Source organism: Eschrichtius robustus, chromosome 15 (assembly GCF_028021215.1).
Source record: "Eschrichtius robustus isolate mEscRob2 chromosome 15, mEscRob2.pri, whole genome shotgun sequence".
Taxonomy (NCBI): domain Eukaryota; kingdom Metazoa; phylum Chordata; class Mammalia; order Artiodactyla; family Eschrichtiidae; genus Eschrichtius; species Eschrichtius robustus.
This window is the reverse complement of record NC_090838.1, coordinates 53,962,567-53,986,012: the sequence shown is the minus strand read 5'-3', so window position 1 is coordinate 53,986,012 and position 23,446 is coordinate 53,962,567. Positions and strand designations below refer to the sequence as shown.

General features: G+C 43.3%; 1 protein-coding gene across 2 annotated transcripts; it reads right to left on the bottom strand.

Moving 5' to 3' along the window:
* Window positions 1-19,545: 19,545 nt before the first annotated feature.
* On the bottom strand, window positions 19,546-22,877 carry OTX1 (orthodenticle homeobox 1). 2 transcript variants are annotated; one of them, XM_068564791.1, is made up of 5 exons: window positions 22,781-22,877; window positions 21,667-21,818; window positions 20,214-20,364; window positions 20,039-20,120; window positions 19,546-20,008 (listed from the first exon to the last, which is right to left on the bottom strand). In XM_068564791.1, the coding sequence occupies exons 1-5, from the start codon at window positions 22,875-22,877 to the stop codon at window positions 19,546-19,548; spliced, it is 945 nt and encodes a 314-aa protein (XP_068420892.1). The 2 variants fall into 2 exon arrangements, with proteins under 2 accessions (XP_068420892.1, XP_068420891.1); XM_068564790.1 differs by having other exon boundaries at window positions 19,546-20,364.
* Window positions 22,878-23,446: the final 569 nt, after the last annotated feature.

Sequence of the window (23,446 nt, the reverse complement as noted above, 5' to 3'; positions counted from 1 at the left end):
TGATATTTTAAACATCAATACAACGCACCTCTATCAGTTTGCATATGTAGCCATCTATTTCACAGTGATTTTGGTACAAGTACAAAGATCTGCTTACTTCCTCAGGACTTCCAGTGTAATAATGCCTGAGCATTTATATATTGAAATCTAATATTTTATAATAAATCCATTTCCTTTATTGCTCCTTAATACGATTTCAAACATTATACTGTCTTTCAAAATTAGATGTATAAATAGGTTGTATTGCCTATAAATTTTATTTCAGGATAATACACTGGATGTTACAAAGCATTAATTTTTAAAAGAAGGATGTTCAGTCTGATGAGATTGAGAACCATTGATCTATAAGCTTTAGTTCCGTAAAGATGAGAATTTGAATTAAGACAACCTATGATTGAACAAAATCATGAATAAATTAAACAAAACCACAAATATGGTATGGTTAAGGTAAATACTGGAAAATATGGTATGTTTAAGACATAACCATTTATCAGTAAGCCTTTACTATGTGCCTAGCACTTGATTACACTGAAGCTCAAAGAGGTGTAGCACAGGTCTGTATGCCTTCATGGAACTTACAGGGTAGGGAAGGAAACAAAGCAATAGTCAAAATAATTAAAGAACTAAATGCCAGTTACCTTCTGAACATTTGTGAAAATATAAACTAAAAAAACTATATATTAAAAATATAATATAATGTAACAAAAATATAAACTAATTACTTTTTAAAATTTAAGAAAAGTTATAGACCACACTGTCATAGTCATGACAGTTTACTAATATGTTATGACATAAATTCCTAAAGTTTTAGGTTGATAGCAAAGATTGTAGCCCTGTACCTAAGTAACATATACATCCTTTCATGGAGGAGGTTTTTCCAAAAGAAAGACATACTACTTACAGAAAATGGATTCTGTCATATATAGGTGAATCAGTTGACTCATAGATGCTATTATAAACTTTCAGAAAATAACAGTAAGCATAAATGAGCTATAGGGGACTTCTAGGGCAGTCCTGGAAGTGGTTAAGTGGTTAAGACTTTGCCTTCCAATGCTGGGGGTGCGGGTTCGATCCCTGGTCGGGAAGCTAAGATCCCACATGCCTCACGGCCAAAAAACCAAAACAAAAAACAGAAGCAATATTGTAACAAACTCAATAAAGACTTTAAAAATGGTCCACATCAAAAAATTCTTAAAAAAATAAAATAAATGAGCTATAAACTCATCATCAATCACCACAGAAAGTTACATCACTGTAAGAATTACTCTGACTCAGTGTAACAGACAAAAAAAGTTGCCTAAAGGGCAGTCCAACTTAGAGCCTAGATTTAGTTATGTGCAATAATAAAGGTAACAGCAACAAAGATCTCTACATTCTTCGTAAATTATCCTTTATTATCTATGTTCATTTGTAATCTGAAGTGATTTACACTAAATTTCTCAACCTTATGAACCCACATCTAGATTGTTTTAGCAGTCAGTTTCTCACAGAAATTAATCAATATGCCATCATGACTAAACATTCCTAAGATTAACTGCAGTTGTAATCTATTGCTATGAATGAGAAGAGCTCTACAATAGGATATCCTATGTCCCAGTCTGCTTGGGACAATCAGTTCACATCTGCTTTTCAGGGAAGATCATTAGTAGCACCTTCTTTCACTCTTAAAGTGTAGATAATAACTACATGCACTCTATATCAATGAAGCCAAGTTTACAGGGAGCTTTTATGAACTACACTTATTTTTCACTTCCTGTTCATTCCTAATTTATAAAAATACCTGTCATATGCTATGAACATCCATTACAGTTGCTAATAACTTGTAGAGTCCTATCCATTTGTTCAGGATCTAGCCCTAAGGCAGCTAGGGACTGCCTCCTAGTGGTGGGATGATTCTTGTATGTTCCTGACCCCACCTCTCTTTGAACATCTTGTCATGCCTTGTAATGTTCTCCCATACCTGTCTATCATCCCAACTTCGGCCTAGCTTTGTCCCAACTCTTTCCATCCCACACTTTTTTCCTCTTGTTCTTAATAAGTGATTGTATTTCCTCATTCAAAGCAAGCTAATGAGAATTATATCCCAAATGTGAAAGACCACTCTCCATTTGTGGAAGATTTTACTTTATGGAAAAAACAGGCTTGGTTTCCTTTAAAATCAGGAATAAAACAAGGATGTCCACTTTTGCCACTTCTATTCAACATAGTGCTGGAAACTCTAGCCAGAGCAATTAGGTAAGAAAAATAAAAGGCATCCATATTGAAAAGGAAGAAATAAAACTATGTCTATTTGTAGTTTATATGATCTTCTAGGTAGAAGACTAAAGAATCCACAAAACAAAACTGTTAGAGCTAAGAAATAAATTCAACAAAGCTGCAAGATACAAAATCAACAGGTAAAAATCAGTTGTATTTCTATACACTAGCAATGAACAATCTGAAAAAGAAGAAAGCAATTTCATTCATAACAGTATCAAAAATAATAAAATCCTCCTAACACCGATTAGAAGTGCTACTATCTAAAAAACAAAAACAGGGGCTTCCTTGGTGGCGCAGTGGTTAAGAATCCGTCTGCCAATGCAGGGGACACGGGTTCGAGCCCTGGTCTGGGAAGATCCCACATGCCGCGGAGCAACTAAGCCCGTGCGCCACAACTACTGAGGCACAACTACTGAAGCCCGTGCGCCTAGAGGCCGTGCTCTGCAACAAGAGAAGCCCCCGCTCGCCACAACTAGAGCAAGCCCACGCACAGCAATGAAGACCCAACGCAGCCAAAAATAAATAAATAAAATAAACAAATTTATTAAAAAAAAATAAAAACAAAAACAAACAAAAAAACAGAAAATAACAACTGTTGGTGAATATGTAGAAAAACTGGAAGCTTTGTGTACAGTTGGCGAGAATGTAAAATGGCGCAGCCACTATACAAAGCAGTATACTGGTCCTTCAAAAATTTTTAAATAGAATTACCACACAACCTAGCAATTCCACTTCTGTGGAATACACCTGAAAGTATTGAAAGCAGGGTCTCAAACAGACATTTCTTGTTATGAACTGAACTGTGTACCCCTAAAAGTCATACATTTAAGTCCTAATCCCCAGTACACCACAGAATGTGACTGTATTTGGAGATAAGGTATTTAAATAGGTAATTAAGGTTAAATAAGTTCAAATGGTGAGCCATAATCCAATACAACTTGTTATCTTTTAAGAGGAGGAAGAGACACCAGGGATGTGAACACACAGAGAAAAGGCCACGTGAGAACACAACAAGAAGGCAGCCAACTGCAAGCCAAGGAGAGAGGCCTCAGGAGAAATCAACTCTGATGACACCTTGATCTCAGATTTCTAGCCTCTAGAACTGTGAGAAAATAAATTACTGTTGGTTAAGCCACCCAGTCAGTGGTATTTTGTTATCGAAACCCTAGTAAACTAATAAATTTGTACACTTATGTTCAGAGCAGTATTATCTACAATAGCCAGTAGCAAGCCAAGTGTTCACCGACAGATGAATGGACAAACAAAATGTGGTATATACATACAATGTAATATTCATCCTTAAAAAGGAAGAAAATTCTGGCACTTGCTACAGTATGGATGAACCTTGAAGACATTATGCTAAGTGAAACAAGCCTGTTACAGAAGGACACATATTGTGTTTTCACTTATATGAGATATCCAGAATAAGCAAATTCATAGAGAAAGAAAGTAGACTAGAGGTTACCAGATTCTGGGGGGAGGAGTTAATGGGAAGTTCTTGCTTAATGGGACAGACTTTCTAACTGGAGTAATGAAAAAATTTTGGAAGTAAGACACTTGGCTAGACACTTGGTGCCAGGCACTTGGCTAGATTGTAGGGATAAAGTGATGAAAAGGCACTTATGATTAATAACATTAATAAAAGCTAGTATTTTTTGAGTACTCTTACATGCACCCAACAAACTAGGTAATTGCCATTATTATCATCCTCATTTTACTGATGAATAAACTGAAGGTTAGGAAGCCTTAGTAACTTGCAAAATATTACACTACTTGACACTATATTTTCAACCATTATACTGCCAGTAAGAGTACTTGCTACTATGAGAGGACACAGCAAGGCAATTAACTTATTCATCCAGGGTTTTAGGGATATCTGAGTAAAAACTTGAAAGTTGAGTAGGAATTTGGTGGGGGGAGGGTGTAAGTTGAAAAGAAAATGGGGACTTCCCTGGTGGTCCAGTGGGTAAGACTCCGTGCTCCCAATGCAGGGGGCCCAGGTTCGATCCCTGATCAGGGAACTAGATCCCGCATGCATGCTGCAACGAAGATCCCGCATGCTGCAAATAAGACCTGGCGCAGCCTAAATAAATATTTTTTAAAAAAGAAGAAAATGTTGCTGACACTGGGAGGAAAAAATCTAGAAGAAAAAGTAGAGTTCATTCAGGAAACTTCAAGCAGCTTACTGGAGGTGGATCTTAAAGTGTCAAAGGTGAATTATCAGAGATGAGACTGAAGTAGTAAACAGAACAGAGAGAGAGTTTGTTTTGGTTTTATCCATTGTGAAATAAACCACCGCAAGTTTAGGGTTTAAAACAACAACCATTTTGTTATCTCTCATTATTCTGTGGATTAACTGGGCTCAGTTAGGCAGTTCTACAGCTTCATGTGATGTCACCTGTGGCTGAAGTTATCTGGGAACTTTCTGGGTATGGAGCATGTAAGGTGGCTCTCTCATAGGTCTGGCATCTTGGCAGGAACATCTAAAAGTCTGGATTCACCTGGGATGCTGGAATGTCCAGGCCTTTCTTTCTCTCCACGTACCTTCAGGCATATTCTCTCCATACAGGAAAGAGGGAATCACAAAGGAGACTATGAAGAAGGGACATTATAATAAAAACCAGAAGAGTACAGTATCACAAAAAACAAGGGGAAAAAGTATTTCATAGAAGAGAAAATGACTATTAGTGTCAAATGCTGTAGAAAGATTAACTATGATTAAGACTGAAAATTGTTCCCTCAGATCACAAACATATAAGTTACTAGTGACTCTGGCAAAAGCAGTCTCCAGAGCAGAAGCTTTATTGCAGTGAATTAAAGAGTGACTAGAAGGTGGGAATGGGGAAACAACAAATAGACAGTTTTTTCAAGAAGCTCAACAGTTAAACAGAAGAAGACCTAGTGGTATATAGGAGGACAAGATGTCAAGAGAAGATTTTTTTAAGATGGCAGAGGTTAAAGCATGTTTAAGTACTGTTGGGATGAAGCCAATAGAGAAGGAAAAAAAACTGAAGATGCCAAAATAGAGGGTATGCGATACAGAACACAGAAACAGAGATTATCCTGAGACAGGAGACGAGAACTGGACAGTGCTATTAGTGCACTTAGACTGTAGGTACGGCATATATATAAATATATACACAAAAATCGAAAGTCAAAGGCATTCTTCTTTGATGCCTACTACAGCATTTTCTCAGTGAAGTAGGAAGCAAGGTCATCTTCTAAGAACAAGGATAAGAGGTCTGAGAAGAATGAAAGACGTTTTAAATGGCCACTATCAGGACTAAGTTAAAGAGATGATTAGGAAAACATGAGGGACTTCCCTGGTGGCACAGTGGTTAAGAATCTGCCTGCCAATGCAGGAGACATGCGTTCAAGCCATGGTCCAGGAAGAGCCCACATGCCGCAGAGCAGCTGGGCCCATGTGCCACAACTACTGAGCCTGCACTCTAGAGCCTGCGAGCCACAACTACTAAAGCCTGTGCGCCTAGAGCCCGTGCTCTGCAACAAAGAGCAGCCACCACAATGAGAAGCCTGCGCACCGCAAGGAAGAGTAGCCCCCACTCGCCGAAAAACTAAAGAAAGTTGCAGCAGTGAAGACCCAACACAGCCAGAAAACAAATTAATGAATGAATTAATTAATTTTTAAAAAAAGGAAAACATGAAAATATAGCTAGAAAGAATGAGAACCCAAGGCCAGGTTGGTAACCAAAACTACGGTATTTTCAGTTGGCTCAACTGTGTAGTTTTCTCTTATAACATTCAGTAATCAGCTACAGGGAGTTATAGGGATTCAGTTGTGCTGAAGAGACATGGTAAATGGATAACAAGAAAATTACAAATTTTAGCAAGATGTCTATTGATAAGTTTAGACTATTCCCTTTTATTCAATAAACAGACTCATACGCCATTAATTTTGTAGTTTGGCAAAGGTACATACTGCAGTACTTTAGGTGCTACTGAGAGATGCTGCACAGCATGGCACAAGTCCCCATTTAGAATACCTTCTTTTTAAACACCCGTGTAAACAGACCAGGGAACAATACTAGCCAGCCCTGAGGATCAATACCTCTCTTCAGAGCTGTATAAAAGAAAAATAATAAGAGCACATATGTAACTTAAAATTGTTTAGTATTCACGTTAGAAAAGTAAAAAAGAAACAGGTGAAATATTTTCAATAATTTATTTAAGACAATATATACATACTTCCACAAGCAGCTACATAATATAAAATTATTAATGAGATATTTTACATTTTAAAATACTGAGTCTTTGAAATTCAGGGTGAATTTTATCCTTAAATTACATCTCGGGGAGACTTCCCTGGTGGCACAGTGGATAAGACTCCATGCTCCCAATGCAGGGGGCCCAGGTTCGATCCCTGGTCAGGGATCCCACATGCGTGCTGCAACTAAGAGTTCTGCATGCCACAACTAAGGAGCCCACGTGCCACAACTAAGTAGCCCGTGAGCCGCAACTAAGACCCAGTGCAACCAAATAAATAAATAGAACAAAAAAGTTACATCTCCATCCAAATCAGTCATATTTCAATAGCTCAAAAGCCACATGTGGCTACTGGCTACCATACTGGACTGTGTAGCTCTAGATATTATAATTGCATAATATCTAGACTTATGATACCCTTGTTGAATTAACAGAGCCACTGAGGGTATTCCTTAGATGCCATCATCTTACTGCTGCAATTATTCATAATATATGCTTACATAGCATATTTCAGCCATGAATGTTGTTATTCCCAGGCTCAAAGAGTCTAGGCACATGTATTGCAATCATATCATCCAAGACAGAGCTTTGGTTCCCTACCAAGTTCATGCTGGCCACTTGCCTGGAAACCATCGGTATCTGTACAGCCATTGGCTAATAACTGCTATCTTGGCTAGCCAGGTGTGGCAGGTGGAAGGCAGCTGTACAGACTAAGGGTTAAGCTTTCTTTACTAAGTTAGCTACCACTCACCTACTGATGTCCCAGCTTCCAAAATTCTGTTGACATCTCCTCTCAACTTCTCTTTGTCCTTCTGGAGTTCATGCCTTTCTTTATTCCTTGACTTTCATTTTAGTAGTACGTTTTCAAGAGGGAGTGAAAATAAACACATGTATTCAATTGACCATGTTTATCTGGAAGTTGCTTTTTTGATTAGGGGCTGATTTATTTTATAAATTCATCATCAAAAGATACCTTACCTGCAGATACAGATGAACTTTTTAAAGCTTCCTTTAAAAAGATTTACTCCAATCAGAATTCCGGATATAAACAATACAAAATATTTAAATGAAAAATCAATTTGCTCTTTAAATTTATCTACTAAGAACATTTTGTATTTAGAATAATTTTGTTCATACAATTAATCAGTTAACATGAAAAGAAAGATAAGAATGTTACTGAACACTAACCCTGCTTCCTCCAGATGAACTGTAATAAACTATCTAGGCCCAATTTAATTGTGTTGTGCCTGTGCTCTGTGAACCTTAGTTGAGTATTTGTATTCTAGTCACCAGAAGTTCTAATTTTCATGAGTCTACAGAAATAGTACATGCAAGAACTATTAACCTGTCACTGTTCTGATTTACCAGCACCTTACAGAGTAAAAGTTAGTAAGCACTGTCAAAACAGATGTATTTGGTATTATAAAAACTTGTAGTAATAGATTATGCTCATTAATGTGTTCTCTGAAAAAGACACAAATTTCTCCAGCAGTACTGTGAACTTCTTACATTTTAAAAACGAATTTAACTTGGTATTTCAAGTTCATTTGAAACTTAAGTCAGCCTTTAAAAAATGAGAACTCAGTCAATTTTATTTATTCTTTTAAGATTATTCTTGTCCCTTCAGTTAGTATTGAGCCAGAGCAACATGTTCTAATCTTTTCGGCTGGAACCCACTCACATAAAACAGTCCATTGTACTCTTCCACGAACATTTTTCCTTGCTCACAACTCTTAAGTCAATGCATACACTTCTATTTTCTTTTTTAAGGTTAGCACAATTATTTAACTCCAGTATTTATTGAGTATTATTTTGTACCAGGCACTGCTAGATTCTGAGAATAAAAAGATTAATAAAACATATTCTCTGTCTTCAAAAACCTCATAGTCTGGCATAGGAGACAGATACATAAAGTAACAAATATAAAGCAATATGATGAGTACTGCAATAAAGGTATAAACAAAGTGCTATGGGAAGCCCAGAGACAGGAAGGATTAATTCTTTCTGGGAATGGTGGTAGAAGGAATAGGATTTTCCCAGTGGGAAGAGGTAGAAGGAAGACTATTCCAAGCAGAGGGAACAACATGAAAAAAGGCACAGTGAAAGTACACAGTTTCTCTGGGAAACAATAAGTAGCCTGGTGTGGCTAAAACATGAGATTTCTGCAGAGTAGTGGTAGAAGCCATGTGAAGGAATTTGAACTTTTTGTTATAATGAAGGCAACGAAAAGTCATAAAAGCAGGAAAGAGGTGTGATTTGTGTCTTAGAAAGAAAACTCTGTGGCAGTGTGAATGACTGACTAGAGAAGGGGGATAGAAGGAAGGCAGGAAAACCAATTAGAAGGCTATTATACCAGACTAGGTAGAACTCTGAGCAGTAATTGTAGAACTGGAGAGAAGGGAATGAATGGATTTGACATGCATTTCAGAAGCAGAATCACTTGGACATGATGGGTATTTGGATGAAGAAGGTAAGAAAAGAAGAGTCAGAGATTCCACCATGTATTTTGGCTTGTATGATGATTAATCTAAACAGAAAACAATAAAGATTTTTTTAAATGAGCTGTGAACTGATACATTTGCAGATATTTGCAAGACATTCAAGTGGAAAGATCCAGGAGGCAGTTGGAAATAAGGATCTCAGCTAATGAGTATAGTCAATACCAAAAATACAGATTTTTGGAATTAGCAACATAAAGATGACATTTGCAGTCATGTGAGCAGATGAAGTTTCAAGACAGAAGAAGAGGAACCATTGCCAAATACTGCATACTACAAAAAAGTCAGATGATAAATATCTATGGCAAAACTTTTAAAAGAAATCTTTGATAAGAAAATATGGGGAAATATTTTCATGATTATGAGTTAAGAAAGGATTTCCTAAAAAAGACACACAAAAGACACCAATCATAATGGAAAAGATTAACATATTCGGCTACTTAAAAACACTTTAAGAAAGAATGAAAGGACAATCCACAAAATGGGAAAAATATATGCAACACATATAAGTGACAAAGGACTTGAATTCAAAATATGTAAAGAGTTCTTACAAATCAAAGAGAAAAGGTAGACAATCTAAAACAAAAAGAGGGAAATATAAGAATAGGCACTCCACAAAAGAAGATACCCAAATAAACAACAAATATAAGAATAGGGGCTCGGGCTTCCCTGGTGGCGCAGTGGCTGAGAATCTGCCTGCCAATGCAGGGGACATGGGTTCGAGCCCTGGTCTGGGAAGATCCCACATGCCATGGAGCAACTAGGCCCATGAGCCACAATTACTGAGCCTGCGCGTCTGGAGCCTGTGCTCGGCAACAAGAGAGGCCGCGATAGTGAGAGGCCTGCGCACCGCGATGAAGAGTGGCCCCCACTTGCCACAACTAGAGAAAGCCCTCGCACAGAAACGAAGACCCAACACAGCCATAAATAAATAAAAACAAAACACTTAAAAAAAAAAAAAAGAATAGGGGCTCAATCTCACCAGTAATCAAGAAAATACAAATTAAAAACCATAATGAGATATTACTACACACCCAACAAATTGACAAAATTTTAAAACGTTAATAATACTAAGCTTTGGCAAAGATATGGAGCAACTGAAATTCTCATACACTATTTGGGAATATAAATTAACATAACCGATTTGGAAAACTGTGCCAGTATCTAGTCAAGTTGAAAATATGCATCCCTTATGGCTCAGAAATTTCACTCCTAGGATATACTCTAGAGATTTGCATCTTTATGTGCACCAGGATACACATAAAAGAATGTTCAGAGCAGCATCCTTGTAATTTCCCCTAACTAGAAACATCCCAAATACCTATCAACAGTAGAACAAATGATGTATATGTATAACTGAATCACTTTGCTGTACACTTGAAACTAACACAACATTGTTAATCAACTATGCTCCAATATAAAATAAAAATTTTAAATAAATAAATAAATTGTAGTATATTCATACAATGGAATACTATACAGCATATAGCAATGAAAGTGAAGAAGCTATAGAAATGCACAATGACATGGATGAATCTTATAAACATAATGTTAAGTGAAAAAAGCAAGTTACAAAAATAATTTCATATAAAATTCGAAATAAATACATATTGTTTATGAACGCATGTACAGGTGGTTAAGTTAAAAGAGAAATGCAGGAACTTCCTTGGTGGCAAAACAGTTGAGAGTCCGCCTGCCAATGAAGAGGACATGGGTTCAAGCCCTGGGCCAGGAAGATCCCACATGCCGCGGAGCAACTAGGCCTGTGCGCCACAACTGAGCCTGCACTCTAGAGTCCACGAGCCACAACTACTGAGCCCGCGTGCTGCAACTATTGAAGCCCGTATGCCTAGAGCCCATGCTCCACAACAAGAGAAGCCACTACAATAAGAAGCCTGCGCACCACAATGAAGAGTCGCCCCTGCTCGCCGCAAGTAGAAAGCCCATGCACAGCAACGAAGACCCAACTCAGCCAAAAATAAATAAATAAATAAAAATTTAAAAATATATATATAAAAGAGAAATGCAAGAAAACCACTACTATAAATTATAGGATAGTGGTTACCTCTGGGGAGACAGAAGTGCTTGTAATGGGCAAGAGATACTCAGGGATTTCTGTGGTCCCAATAATGCTCCACTCCTTGACCTCAATGTGGTGATTTCATAAGTTGATAACCAACTGATGAAACATACATATACATTTTGTGGACTTTAAAATATATTTTATAACTTAAAATTTTAATGAACTAAATTTTGAAATGGTCTTAAATCTAATAAAAGATGTAAGAGTAAGAAGTAACCAAAAGATCTTGATTCTAAGGATGATTAAAAGAGATAAAGAAAACATGCTATCTAATCCATTTAAACTAACTGAATACCACAAAGAAAAAGGACAACTCTATTTCTGAGATAAACTACATTTAAATCTGTTTCAAGTCTGATGACTGGATTTCATTCTTTCATTCACACAACAAACCTTTGAGACCTACCATGTGCCTGCCATTGCGCCAAGCACTTCAAGTAATGGAAAACTTAGCCCTATCTCTTAGCCTTCTCTTACTCTAGGACCCCCACTGACTTCTAATCCCTCTTGGAATAACAGATTTAGTGGAATACAATCTTGGGGAGGGGAGTGGATCTCAATTCCAAAATGTACAAATGAAAAGGCATGCAGGGGGACTTCCCTCGCTGTCCAGTGGTTAAGATTTTACCTTCCAATGCAGGGGATGCAGGTTCGATCCCTGGTCGTGGAGCTAAGATTCCACGTGCCTCATGGCCAAAACACCAAAACATAAAACAGAAGGAATACTGTAACAAAGTCAATAAAGACTTTAAAAATGGTCTACATCAAAAAAAAAAAAAAATCTTAAAAAAAAAAGGCACGCAGGAATTATCAGGTGCTGATCTGAAAAAAAGATTAGTTCATGTCTCACCCAAAGAAATACAGAGAGAAAAGAGATGCTAGTTTTTTTCTTCTCCAAACATTAATAAAAATGAACAGACAACCTTTGTTTTTTTACATCAGGTAAGAGGAAAATTGAAGAGGTCAGTAGCAGGAATAGAAGCATGAGATGAACGGTTTTTAAAACCTGAGGAAATAAAGATACAATTTAAACAAGACTTCTGCTTTTTGCTTTTCAATAAAGGAAATCAGTATCTATAAAGTTATGTGAGCTATATTACTCAACTTGTTAACCCATTTTTTAATTTTCAGAGTTAGCTCTGAAAAATAAAATTTACCCTAAAATGACAAGGATTTGCTCAGTGAGATTTTTAAAATTAAGCTACAAACTTCAAAACTTGAAGAGAAGTTCTGAAGTTAGCATAGTTAGAAAAAAGATTCCAAATATCTGTTAACAAATAAATTAAGCCTCATTTACAAGTCATTAACCGAATCTCAACTCCATGTCTGGTTTACACAACTTTCCCTGTATTAGACCTCCTATAACATAGCAAAGCAATATTCTGAGAAGCAAAAAAGGCTCAGCCAAGAATAGAAAACACTACTCATAAACATGAAAAAAACAGGAATTTTAAGATTACTTAGAAATTAAAAATTAGTAAGGAATTAAAATTAATAAGAAATTAAAAGGTGAGATAGACCTGGTATGACTAGTCTTCTCATTTAACACTCTGTTAATCTTTCCGAACACTCATTAAATGATATTGAAGTGATGCCCAGGAACATAAATGTAATAATGTCCTAGGAAATAATTTTCAGTTTACCAAAACTCGAATTTTGAACTCAGATAAAGCATGTTTGTTGATGTCAATCTGGTAATCTGATTCGTAATATGGTGTCTCTTTTTAAAATTAATGTTTGTTAACATATTTTAGGTAGCTCTTATAGCCAAATGAACATGGAATCTGAAGACCGAGTTCTGCCAAATTCTGCCATTTACCAGCTATGTGATCTTGAGTAAATAACCAAACCACCCTGAGCCTCACACCAACCAACCTCACAAGACTTGAGAACAGATAAAGAAAGTGATTTATGTGAACAATATTGTATGAGCCCCAAAGATGGGAAGCTCAGTTTCCTCAATACACTGCAAAAACTACTTTCCACAAATTAATAAATATTTTTACTCACCTTTTATTATGGGAAAATTTGAATACACAAAAGTAGAGTGTAATGAAGTTGTATGTATTCTCACTCAGCGTCAACAATTAAAAACTCATAATAATCTTGTTTCATCTATACTCCACCCATTCCCTCTCTTCCTCTAGTATTTGAAGCAAGACCCAGACATCATATCATTAACTTCCTAAGAGCTAAAAGTCAATGGCCTCTTTTCAGTGTATATACAGGTATATGAAGTCCAACAGAGAGGTGTGAGCTAGAAATACGAATTTGTGGATCACCAGTAATGAAATCAAGAGTTGAAGCCACAGCTTTGGATGAGGTCAAATATCCATGCTTGGGAAACAAGAAGATAGATTCTTGTGGTGCTCCTTTGTCAAAAAATATAAGTAGATATAAGCACAGTTTTTCTACCAAAATAGAAACCCTATGGACTTTTCAAAGGCCTATAGAACTTTCATATCCTATGGTTTTAACTGTTTTTCTGCCTTAAAAAGTGTCCCTATAGATATTAATAGCCACTACTCTAAAGGATTTACCAAAATCCCTGGGACAATAATAGACATAATTGATGTAACATCAAATTTAAACACTAATATTATGACCTATCTCAAATCTACTTTTCAAAGTATTTGTTGAGAACTTGTTGCTCCGGTTATATTTTCCTTTCTCTTTAAATTGTAGAAACCTGTTTTATACTTTCTTTTGTATGTATATTACACAATAAAGTTTTTAAACTAAACTTTAAAAAGGAAATATGATTCCTGCATTTAAATAGCTATGACAGATGATGGTATATCTTATAAGCATTTAGAGCTTTGAACAGACATAATATTTGTGTACTAAAAATATTTTATAAGCTCTTTAAACACCAAGTTGTTGAATCAAAGACCATTTATTCCTACATTTTAATTAACTTTACCCCAAATGTCAAAATTAGTTATGATTTATTTATACTCTACTTCAATCCTGAAAAAATTGTGACTCAAGTTCCTTAAATCCTAATTTTACAATCCACTTTAAAAGAATTTCTAAATTTCCTAAAATAGTTTTTATAAGATGTTCAATAAAGATTAACCTTTGAAAAACAAAGTACTTATGACACTTGGAATGGAATGGAACTTTGTGTCTTTTATTTCATTAGCCACCAAGTAAATTATTCAAAGCGGGTAGGAGGGGTACAATTTTTAGAAACACAATAGATTTTCAATGTTTAAATTTTGATAGGTTGGCATTAAATTGAGCCTAAGTACTATATGATTAGAAAGAACTCCAAAATATTTTTAAGCATATCCCTATCTTTGAAATAATAGTCCTAGAAATAAGAATGTATAGTTTCATAATTAGGAGATGGATTTTAGTTGTGAGCACACCATACATTTCTTTGCTTTATTTTTTTCCCTAAGCAAAAACTGGATATATTTAAAAGTAGTTTCAACTTTGACTATTTTATGTAACTGCCATTTCACCTAAATAACTGAAGGTTTTTTGGAAATATTTTTGATTTTTAAAAACTTCTGGAAGGCTTCACCTAAAGTGTTGTAAGTAAAATCCAACTCATTTTAAAAGCATGATTAAAGAATCACTAGGTCAAAATGGCATGTTCCCCTCTCCCACCAAAAAAATCCAATTCTTTTTTCAGATATCAATAAATATCAACAGGATGATTAAGAAGCACAACTGCTTTATCAGGATCCATCAACTAAACACAGTCCCTCCCCCCCAAAACCCCTCTTTTTCAAATAAGTATATTCCAGACACTCACACATTTAATTAAACAGATTCTTTCTTAAAGATAATGGAGATGTTTTCTCCTTGTCAAATAAGCAATGCATTGTTATTACTTAGTATTCTTTTTTAGTTGGTGGTTTTTACTATAAGTATTGTTGAATATAAATATTCCTTAGTTAAAATTAATGAGCCAATGAGCTTTTTTCATTCTCATTTTAGACAATGGGGGGAGAGACAGTATGGAAAATATAGAATAACTCGTTGAGAACATGTTAAGGTTTTCAATTAAGGAATTTTATAAAGATATCTTGATGCTGTTCTTAAATTACTTCTGCAACAGAAGCCAAGTGGTTTTTTTTTTTTTTTTGGTCTTGAATAGTAATGATACAGATTTTCTTTACCAATAATGTATATATTAACTACATTTAATATATCAGATACATTTTATTTCTGTATCTCTAAAGAAAACCTTAGTGCCTGTCAGTACCTAATGACATCAATAACATTCATTTATTCTGCCAAAGTCATGAATTTATCATTTTCACAACTGAAAAAAAAATCACAATTTATCTGTGAAACTATTTTGAACAAAATATATGAAAAAACTGGTAATTTTCTTTTGACACAAAAATTGAAACCTCTCGGTTTTCTGGTCTCTGAATCCGGCATGAATTTGCTGACATTCGGTGCCTTTTTACCTGATTTTCCTCTCACGTTTAATACCCCAAAGAATTTTTAAATTTAAGAATTTTTTTCCAAAAAAACCCCCCATTTACAACGTTGAGAAATGTTGTTTCCATATGCCCTCAGTAGCTACTGACTAACTATAAAATACTGAAAAGCTCTACAACAAACGACGTTACTTCACTGAATCTTTTCAGAGCTTCAGCAAATTAATGCGGTGCTCCTTGAGATGGTTTTAAGAATTTTAAAAAATTATTTAAAAAACACAAACACGACCTATCCTTTAGCCCTAAAGCACCTCACATACGTTCACTGTAAGGTAGACTTTTTTGCCCCCCGAGTCTGAGCAGAGAACACAAGCCATGAGTAGAAAACATGAAGATTTCGTTGAGCACTCAAAGGAACAAAACTGTTGACGTCTTAACGTTGCTAAGTGTTCTGAAGTTGCTTAATCTCCTTAAATTGCTTCAATTCTAGCTGCTTCCATTGTGTCACCAACATCAAAACCCAAACAAACCTCTTCCCTCAGAAGAATGGCGAGCTGAGGGCGGTTCTCAGAGAACCTGCCTGTAACAGGTGGCCCGGAAGGACCTGCCGCGCTCCCGCCGCCGCCGCCGCCTGCACTCTGCGCCGCTTGGGCGCCCCCACCCCGTCCGGCCACTTCCGGCCGCCCCCGCCGCGGCCACGCACTTTCCCCGCTCCCCCAAGCTCCCGCGTCCCGGCAGCCTGAGGTGTCCCAGCGCCTTCCCGCTCCCGGTTTCCACTCAGCGCCGCGGGGCCTCGGCGCAGGCTGGGAGGCCCTGGAAGAAGCACGTGCCTCTTCTCGAGGCCTAGTCCCCCGGGCGGGAACTCCCGCCGGGCCTCCGCGCGCCCGGCCGCTGGTCCCCGTCTGCCTGAGTACACGGGCACCGAAGCTTCTGGAAGCCGCCGAGGGGCCAGGCCACGGGGATGCGTCTCACCTACGTGCCCGAAGCCTCGGCCCAAAGTGTGAGGTTCTAGAACATACCCGACAGAGTTCGGCCAAATAACAAATGCGACGAAATTGAGCCCCAGGGGGTTGAGTACCTTGCTCCGGAGGCCACACGGTTGTCCGAGCGGGTGCAGAGCCGGATCTCGTGGTTTCATTCCACCGCGCAGCCAGGAGGACCGCTGGGCCGCACAGAACCCGCCTCAGGGAGCTGCGGGTGGAGGCAGCCCAGAACCTCGAGCGGCCCTGGCGGCGGCTGCGTGAACCAGGGCGGCCCTGGGGAAGGCCAGGCAGGGTCGGCTGAGGAGAGCGCCCAGTAGGCCCTGCACCCCCGGTGCCCAGGCTCGTGCCGCGCGAGCTGGAAGCCTCTTTGCGCCGGCCGGGACTCCACGGCACGTGTGGGCCCCGCATTCCAGGGGCCCCGCCGCACACCGAACCGGCGCGCTGGGTCGCCCTCAGCCGGCAGCGCCGCGGGGCCAGGCTGGGAGGGGCCGTGGCTGCGCCCTCCTGCGGGCCTTTGCGGAGTCGGGGATATTGGGCTTGTTGGGTAGGAAGGCGTGGGCCTACGGAGTCCGAGACGGGCCTACGGAGTCCGGAGGGCGGACGCGGCTGAGAGGGTTTTCCTCCAGCCCGGGCTCACAGCACTGAGACCTAGCTCGGCGCGGGACCCTGGAGGAGGGGGTCGTTCTCCAAGCCCGGCCTCACGTTGTGTTCTCAGGTCTTACACGGAATGAAAAGAATAGGGTGTGTCGGTCACTTCGCAGGAAACTTTTCGTTGTTTCCTTATTTCCTTCCCGCCCATGGACAAGTTGAGCAGCTTCTGGGCCTTACACCCAGGAGGTTTCAGACCAGAGTATGGACTCTGGGTCTTCTGGAGGATCATCTCACCCCATCCCCACCCCTACCCTGTCTTCCTCAGGGGAAGGTGGACCCGTCCTTCCGAACCCCCTTGTGTGAGCCAGGAGTCTTCTTCCCCTGCCAAAGTGAAACGCGTCCCTATCGACTTTTCTGGATTTTGTGTTTGCGTTTTAAAGAAACTTAGCAATACGAACAAAGATATTTTGGCTACTTCTGGCAGGGTCTGAGGGTTTAAAGGGACATCTTAGCACGTGGAAGGGATGACTCGGATTCCCCCGGCCTCCGTGAAGCCACCGGGGACAGCTCAGCAGAAAGGAAGGTCGTCTGCTGCCAACATGCAAGACACGGATCGGTTTTTTGTCGTTTTGTTTTCTTTTCCTTTTTGGCTCAGCTCTGAGAGCATTACAGAGCTATCCTTTCCCGCCTCCCGACCCTCTTCCCCTCCCCCTCTTCTTTCTGGTGCAAGCAATTAGGGTGAAGAAATCAGTGCCAGGCTCCTGCCTCTGAAGAGAAAGGAATTGCTTCGGGAATTGAGTCCTGACACCTGTCTCTGTCCTGGATGGCGAGAGGGGATACGGGGTCAAAACGCCTGGGGGAAGAGGCCGGGCTGACCGGGAGGAGGGGACCCTCCCTAGGAGAGCATTTCTTTGGCCTCCAGCTTCACACGGGTTATTAACACGCGGGTTATTAACACGGGGGTTTCCTCTTTTTAGTCCCCTCCACCCACCCAAGACCAGGACCTGGGCTGGAAGCAGAAGAGCAACACTGACAAGCCGTTCATTAATTTGCATTTATTTTCGGGAAATAATGTAGATAAAGGGGGCGGAAGGGGACTGCCTTACATTTCAACAAGTAATTTGCGATCTTCACATCGGACAAATCAAATTTACAAATTACTTTCCCACCTACTGGACGAAAAGGCCAAAGCCAAAACTGATATACAGGCGTGGGTTCTCCGCAGATTTCGGAGAATGAAGGTGCACTAAAAACTCACTAGACAAAACAGGGTTGTTTAAAGAGAGAGAAGCCGACAGAGGAATTGGAACCGGGGTTTGGGGCCTGGGTTTGTTTGTTTTTCCATAATGCTGTATTTTTATTTTTTGTTTTCTTTTGGTTTTGATCTCTTAACTGGAACTGCGACCCTGTGCTTAGACCTGGTGAAGGGCTCAGTCCTGCGCCCCGGCCCAGACTAGCCCCCTCCCCTGTACCCTGACTTGGCTCTTGCCTGCACACTCCCAGACCCTCCCGATCCTCCGCGCGCAGCTTCCTGAAACCAAACGATTCTCTTTAATAAATACACAGAGGGAGAAGGTGTGAGAGGGCAGGGAAGCTTTGCAACAACTGAAAAAGTAAAAGCGCCATCGTTTGAGGAAGAGAGGAAAGGGGACAGAGGGAAAATATTTTTTGTTTTTGTTATATATATATATGTGTATATATATATGCTGTATATATCTTAAAGTTCTATTTCTTGGGCTCTAAGACGAGATATGCTCAGTTCAACCAACAGCAACTAAAAAGTTTAAGTGGTCCCTGGAACGGACCTGACTATATACAGCATTCCCGCCGAAGCGGAAGCCTGAGCCAGTTCTACGCAGGGCGGGGCTGTGCGCGAGAGGCTATGGGTGCGCTCCTCCCTCTGGGCCTCGTCCCAGCGCATCCGGCTGGGGAGGAGGAAACGACGGGAAGCTCTGGTCTGCAGGCGGGGAGCGGGGCTTAGGGCAGCTGAAGGGGCGGCAGTCTGCACGCGAGAAACGCTTAGTGGTTGTTTTGATTTGGAGTAGAGCATGGGTGCACTCCAACAGGCAGACACATGCCAGTTAGTGACTCCAGTGTCCAGAAAGAATAAATTAAAGTGTAGGGCTCAAACAAAGTCAGAGCGAAGAGCCTCCGAAGGCTGCAAGCGCATAACTGTCCAGAAAGACTAGAAGATGATGACTTAGGAGTTCGTTAGGGGTTGAGGAGGGGAGCACACAGCTCTCCCGTATAGAACTTGTGGGCCAAGCCGAAGCACCGCTCCCCTCATCCAAGGGGTGGGCAGGGTTTGCACATCCCCCAAGCAAGTGGCACAAAGATGAGGGCGGCAGTGCAGCAATGGGCATCTTTTGGGAGCATGAAATTTCGGGTCTGGAAAAGCCGAGGCAAAGGCGGGCAGTGCAGCAGCAGCAGCAGCAAAAACTGGACGGGGACCACGGAGGGCGCAGGTAGTTGCGTTTCTTCTTCTCTTCCTCCCACTCCTGGGCTCACAAGACCTGAAACCTCCATGAGGCTTGGTCCTTATAGTCCAGACAGTCAGGCGAGTTGAAGTTGAGTTTCCAAGCGGAGGAAGCGGCGGCGGCGCCAGGCTCCTTGTAATCCAAGCAGTCGGCAGAGTTGAAGGCGAGCCCCGAGCCGCCGTAGCCCTGGTGATGGTGGTGGTGATGGTGGTGGTGGTGGCCTGAGGACTGGCTCAACGGGTGGTGCGCGTGGGGATGGTGGTGATGGTGGCTCGCCATGGAGGAGGGTGCCATAGGGCTGAGCTGGTGCGGGTGGTGGTGCGAGTGCATGGGCGCTAGATATGAGCTGCAGTCCACGCCGCCAAAGTAGGAAGAGGAGGGCGCGGGGTAGCCCTGGCCATAGCTGCCGCCCTGGCCGTAGGACATGGGATAGGAGGCTGCGGCAGAGGCGGCGCCTGCGGCTACCGAGCGCTGCATACACGATGCGTTGCTAGGCGCGGCCAAAGGCTCGGGCACCGACACGGAAGCGGGCGCTGAGCCGGGCGAGATGGAAGCCGGACTCCAGATGGACGAGGCAGCCGGCGTACTCAACGACGACGGGACTGCCACCGCCGGGTTCCCGCCCAGGCCTGCAGCCGCTGCAGCCGCCGGGTTGGCAGAGGCGCTCGATGAGGAGCTGGAGGACGAGGCGGAACTGGACACAGCGGGCGGCGTGAACTGGCCGCTGCTTTCGGAGCCCGAGCTCTCCCGCACCGGGGACGACTTCTTCTTGGCTGGGCGGCTCTTCGTCCCGCTCCCGCTCTGCTGCTGCTGGCGGCATTTGGCGCGGCGGTTCTTGAACCAGACCTGCAGCGGGCCGGGTGGGGGAGAGCGTGTCAGGGGGAGAGTAGAGCTTGCCACTCCCCCGCCCCTTGGACCAACACCCGGCCTAGGATCCGCATCCCTCTCCTATCGACGTCTCCTCCCCTCCCCATCTCCGACCCGGCCAGACCCTGCATTCCCTGCGAGCCTCCACCCTCCCCCATCCTTCTGCTCAAAGACCCTCCTCTGGCAGAGTAGGGATGTGCACTCCCCCCCCCCCACGCCCAGCGCAACTCTGCCGGAGGGCGGAACATTTGTGTCTGTCCAGCCAGAAGTTCAGCCATCTCTAAACTGATGCTGTTGGCTGCTTCCCAACAGACCTATGTATGTTTGGAGGCCCTGTCTTCTATGAATAGAGCTCAGTAAACTGCGGAGAGGCACAGAGCAGGCCGCGGAGTGGGGGACAGTCCCCGAGTTTGAGGCTGGAGCCCCTCCGCCCCTGCAGGTCTGGTGCTGGGCAGGGCGAGAATTTGGAGGGGAGCAGGAGCAAGGCCAGGAGGCTGAACAGAGGCAGTACTCGGGGGACTAGGGAAGGAAGCCTGGGCAGAATTTCGTTGGACTTCTTGGCTCCAAGTGGGGAACCAAATAGGACAGTCATAAAGTTCTCACTCCTCTTGGAAGGCCCCGGTACAAGACATGGCATTCCTGTTCTCTCGAGCCTCTGGGGGGGAAAAGGCAAGATAAAAGGCCTTTGAGGAGAGTTCTGAGTTATAATCCGAACAGTATTTTCGGGTCCCTTTCATCGCAAAAACAGAAACAGCAAAGCTGGTAGCCAGGTTTTGCGTTCAGCATCCTCTCCGGGCAAAGGAAATGTCTAATCAAACTGGCGCCACCCGTGGGGCGCACTCCCAGACAGGGCACCAGGCTCTGGCCAAGCCCCACTCTTCCATTTCCAGGATCCCCGGGATACAAGGCAAGGGCGGAGGAAGAATTCAGGACCCGGAAGGAAACTGCCAAGTCCTGGGACGGCCAAAGAGGCAGGGGCAAGTGTCGGGCTCTCAGGGCACGTTACCTTCGGGAGCCTCACTTGTCCTCCGGCAATCCTAAAAAGGACTTTGGATAGCAAAGGCGCCCCGGGGCCAAGGGCGGAATCCAGGGCTCTAAGCTAGCTCCTCTAACTTTGGCCCCTCTGCCAGGCCCGGCCCAGCGCTAGGGGGAGTCTGAGAGGGGCTGAGAGGGGCTACCCAGCCTGTAAGCCCGCCCCCACACCAGACCCCCCTTCCCAGGCCCTCTCCAACCAGCCCCAGCACCCCACCCCCGACCCTGAAGTCCCGCGAGCGCGCGCACCTGGACTCTGGACTCTGGCAGGTTGATCTTGAGCGCCACCTCCTCGCGCATGAAGATGTCAGGGTAGCGAGTCTTGGCGAAGAGCGCCTCGAGCACGTCCAGCTGAGAGCGCGTAAAGGTGGTGCGCTCCCGTCGCTGCTTCCGCGGGGTGGCTGAGGGGAAACGCGGGGGCGCGTCGGGTCAGTGGTGGCCACGCGGACTCGCGCTAGAGGACGCGGACCGGCCCCTGGCAGGCCCTGAACCAGGCAGTTGCAAAAGAAAGCCGAGCTCCGAGCAAAAAAACAACTCCCCAGGGAGGCCGAGCCTGACAGCCACAGGTGGGAGAAACTGCATGTGTGAGCGACTGGGAGCCAGTGTCTCTGGCACTCCAGGGCTGCCCCCTTCCCTGCCTCTCAGAGGTTAAGAAAGGAAGAGGAGTTATGCAATCTTTCTTCCTTCACTTCCCCCCTCCCAACACTCTCCCTGGCTGGAAGGTGGGGAAGGGGTGTGCAGAAGCACGTCCTGGAAAACACTTTCCGAGGGAAAAAATGGGGGTGAAGGAGTGGAACCTAGAAAAGACAGCCAGGATTCGGCTCAAGTCTTCCACATCAACAGTGCAAAAGTTGGTGCAGGCCACCCGTCTAGAGGACAGTTTAATTAGGGAGGGAGAATCCCCCCTCCTCAGCTCAGCCAGTCGCTTTGCATAAGGCAAGCTGGGCCCTTCCTCTAAGGGCCTAGCGAGTGTCCATATTCCTCGTTCAATGTTGGGGGGAAAGGCATAGATCCTCTCTCTCTCTCTCTCTCTCTCTCTCTCACACACACACACACACACACACACACCACCCATGAGAAATCGAATCCGTGGGTAAATGCGCCCTGTGCTGGCAGTGGGAGCACAACAGGAGACAAGGTGCCGGTGTGGCCAGGCAAGGAAGGCTCACGTCTCAAGTTTTCGCCGCCCCGGCCGTCCTCACCGACCCGCGATTCTGCCCTGCGAGCCTGCAGCGTGCCCTGCACCATAAGCAGACTAGGCAACCGGTTCCCTGGGCCGATCCACGACAAAGTTTGTGCTTAAACCCGAGAGGCTGGGGATCCCCAAGATTTGCAGGGGCCGGGGGCGGGGGCCGGTGCTCACCCGGATAGCCCACGGAGGGGTGTAGGAGGTCCATAGCCGGCCCGGCTAGGCCCAGCCCGTTCATGCCGTATGGGGGTTGTTTGAGGTAAGACATCATGCTAACAGCTGGGTGGAGGCGCCCCGAAGGATCCAGGGGGCCGGGGCCGGGCGCAGTGCGGGGCTCCCACTGCGCAGTCCTTCAAGCTCTGTTGCGTCTGGGGGCCCGGCCTATGGAGACATGAGACACACGGAAACCGTCATTCCGAGCCATCACGGCTGCCTGGTCTTGTCCGAGGCAAGGAGTCACAGGATGCGGAGGGGACGCCGGTTATGGAACTGTACAGGGCGGTCAACTCGGCTCTGTAAGGCCTTAGCCCAAAGACCACAGCTTCTTTGAAAAGTAAAATAGCTGGATCATGATCACCTCTTTTCAGGCTTGGAATGGGCCAGACACTCATAGGGCGACACTAGGAGTGAGGAGAGGTTAAAATCAGGGCCAAGCTTGGGAGGTCAGAGCCTGAACCGCAGAGTCTGCTAGGTCCCAAGACTAGGCAAAATTCTGGTCGGGTGGGAACGGGACTCACACTGCACAAGAAAACATTTGCTCGGCCCCCAGGCGGCAGGAGACCCAGAGGAAGAGGCGTTGTTTCGTTTTGTTTCAAACGTTTTTGAAAGTGGGACGCACAG

What these genes read in the sequence shown, in the direction of transcription:
- OTX1 (XM_068564790.1), bottom strand. Translation starts at nt 22,877, where the DNA reads ATGATGTCTTACCTCAAACAACCCCCATACGGCATGAACGGGCTGGGC. An exon ending in CCCCTCCGTGGGCTATCCGG is followed by an intron (nt 21,819 to 22,780) that starts GTGAGCACCGGC and finishes GTTTCCCCTCAG; the next exon opens with CCACCCCGCGGAAGCAGCGA. An exon ending in TGCCAGAGTCCAGAGTCCAG is followed by an intron (nt 20,365 to 21,666) that starts GTGCGCGCGCTC and finishes GGCCCGCTGCAG; the next exon opens with GTCTGGTTCAAGAACCGCCG.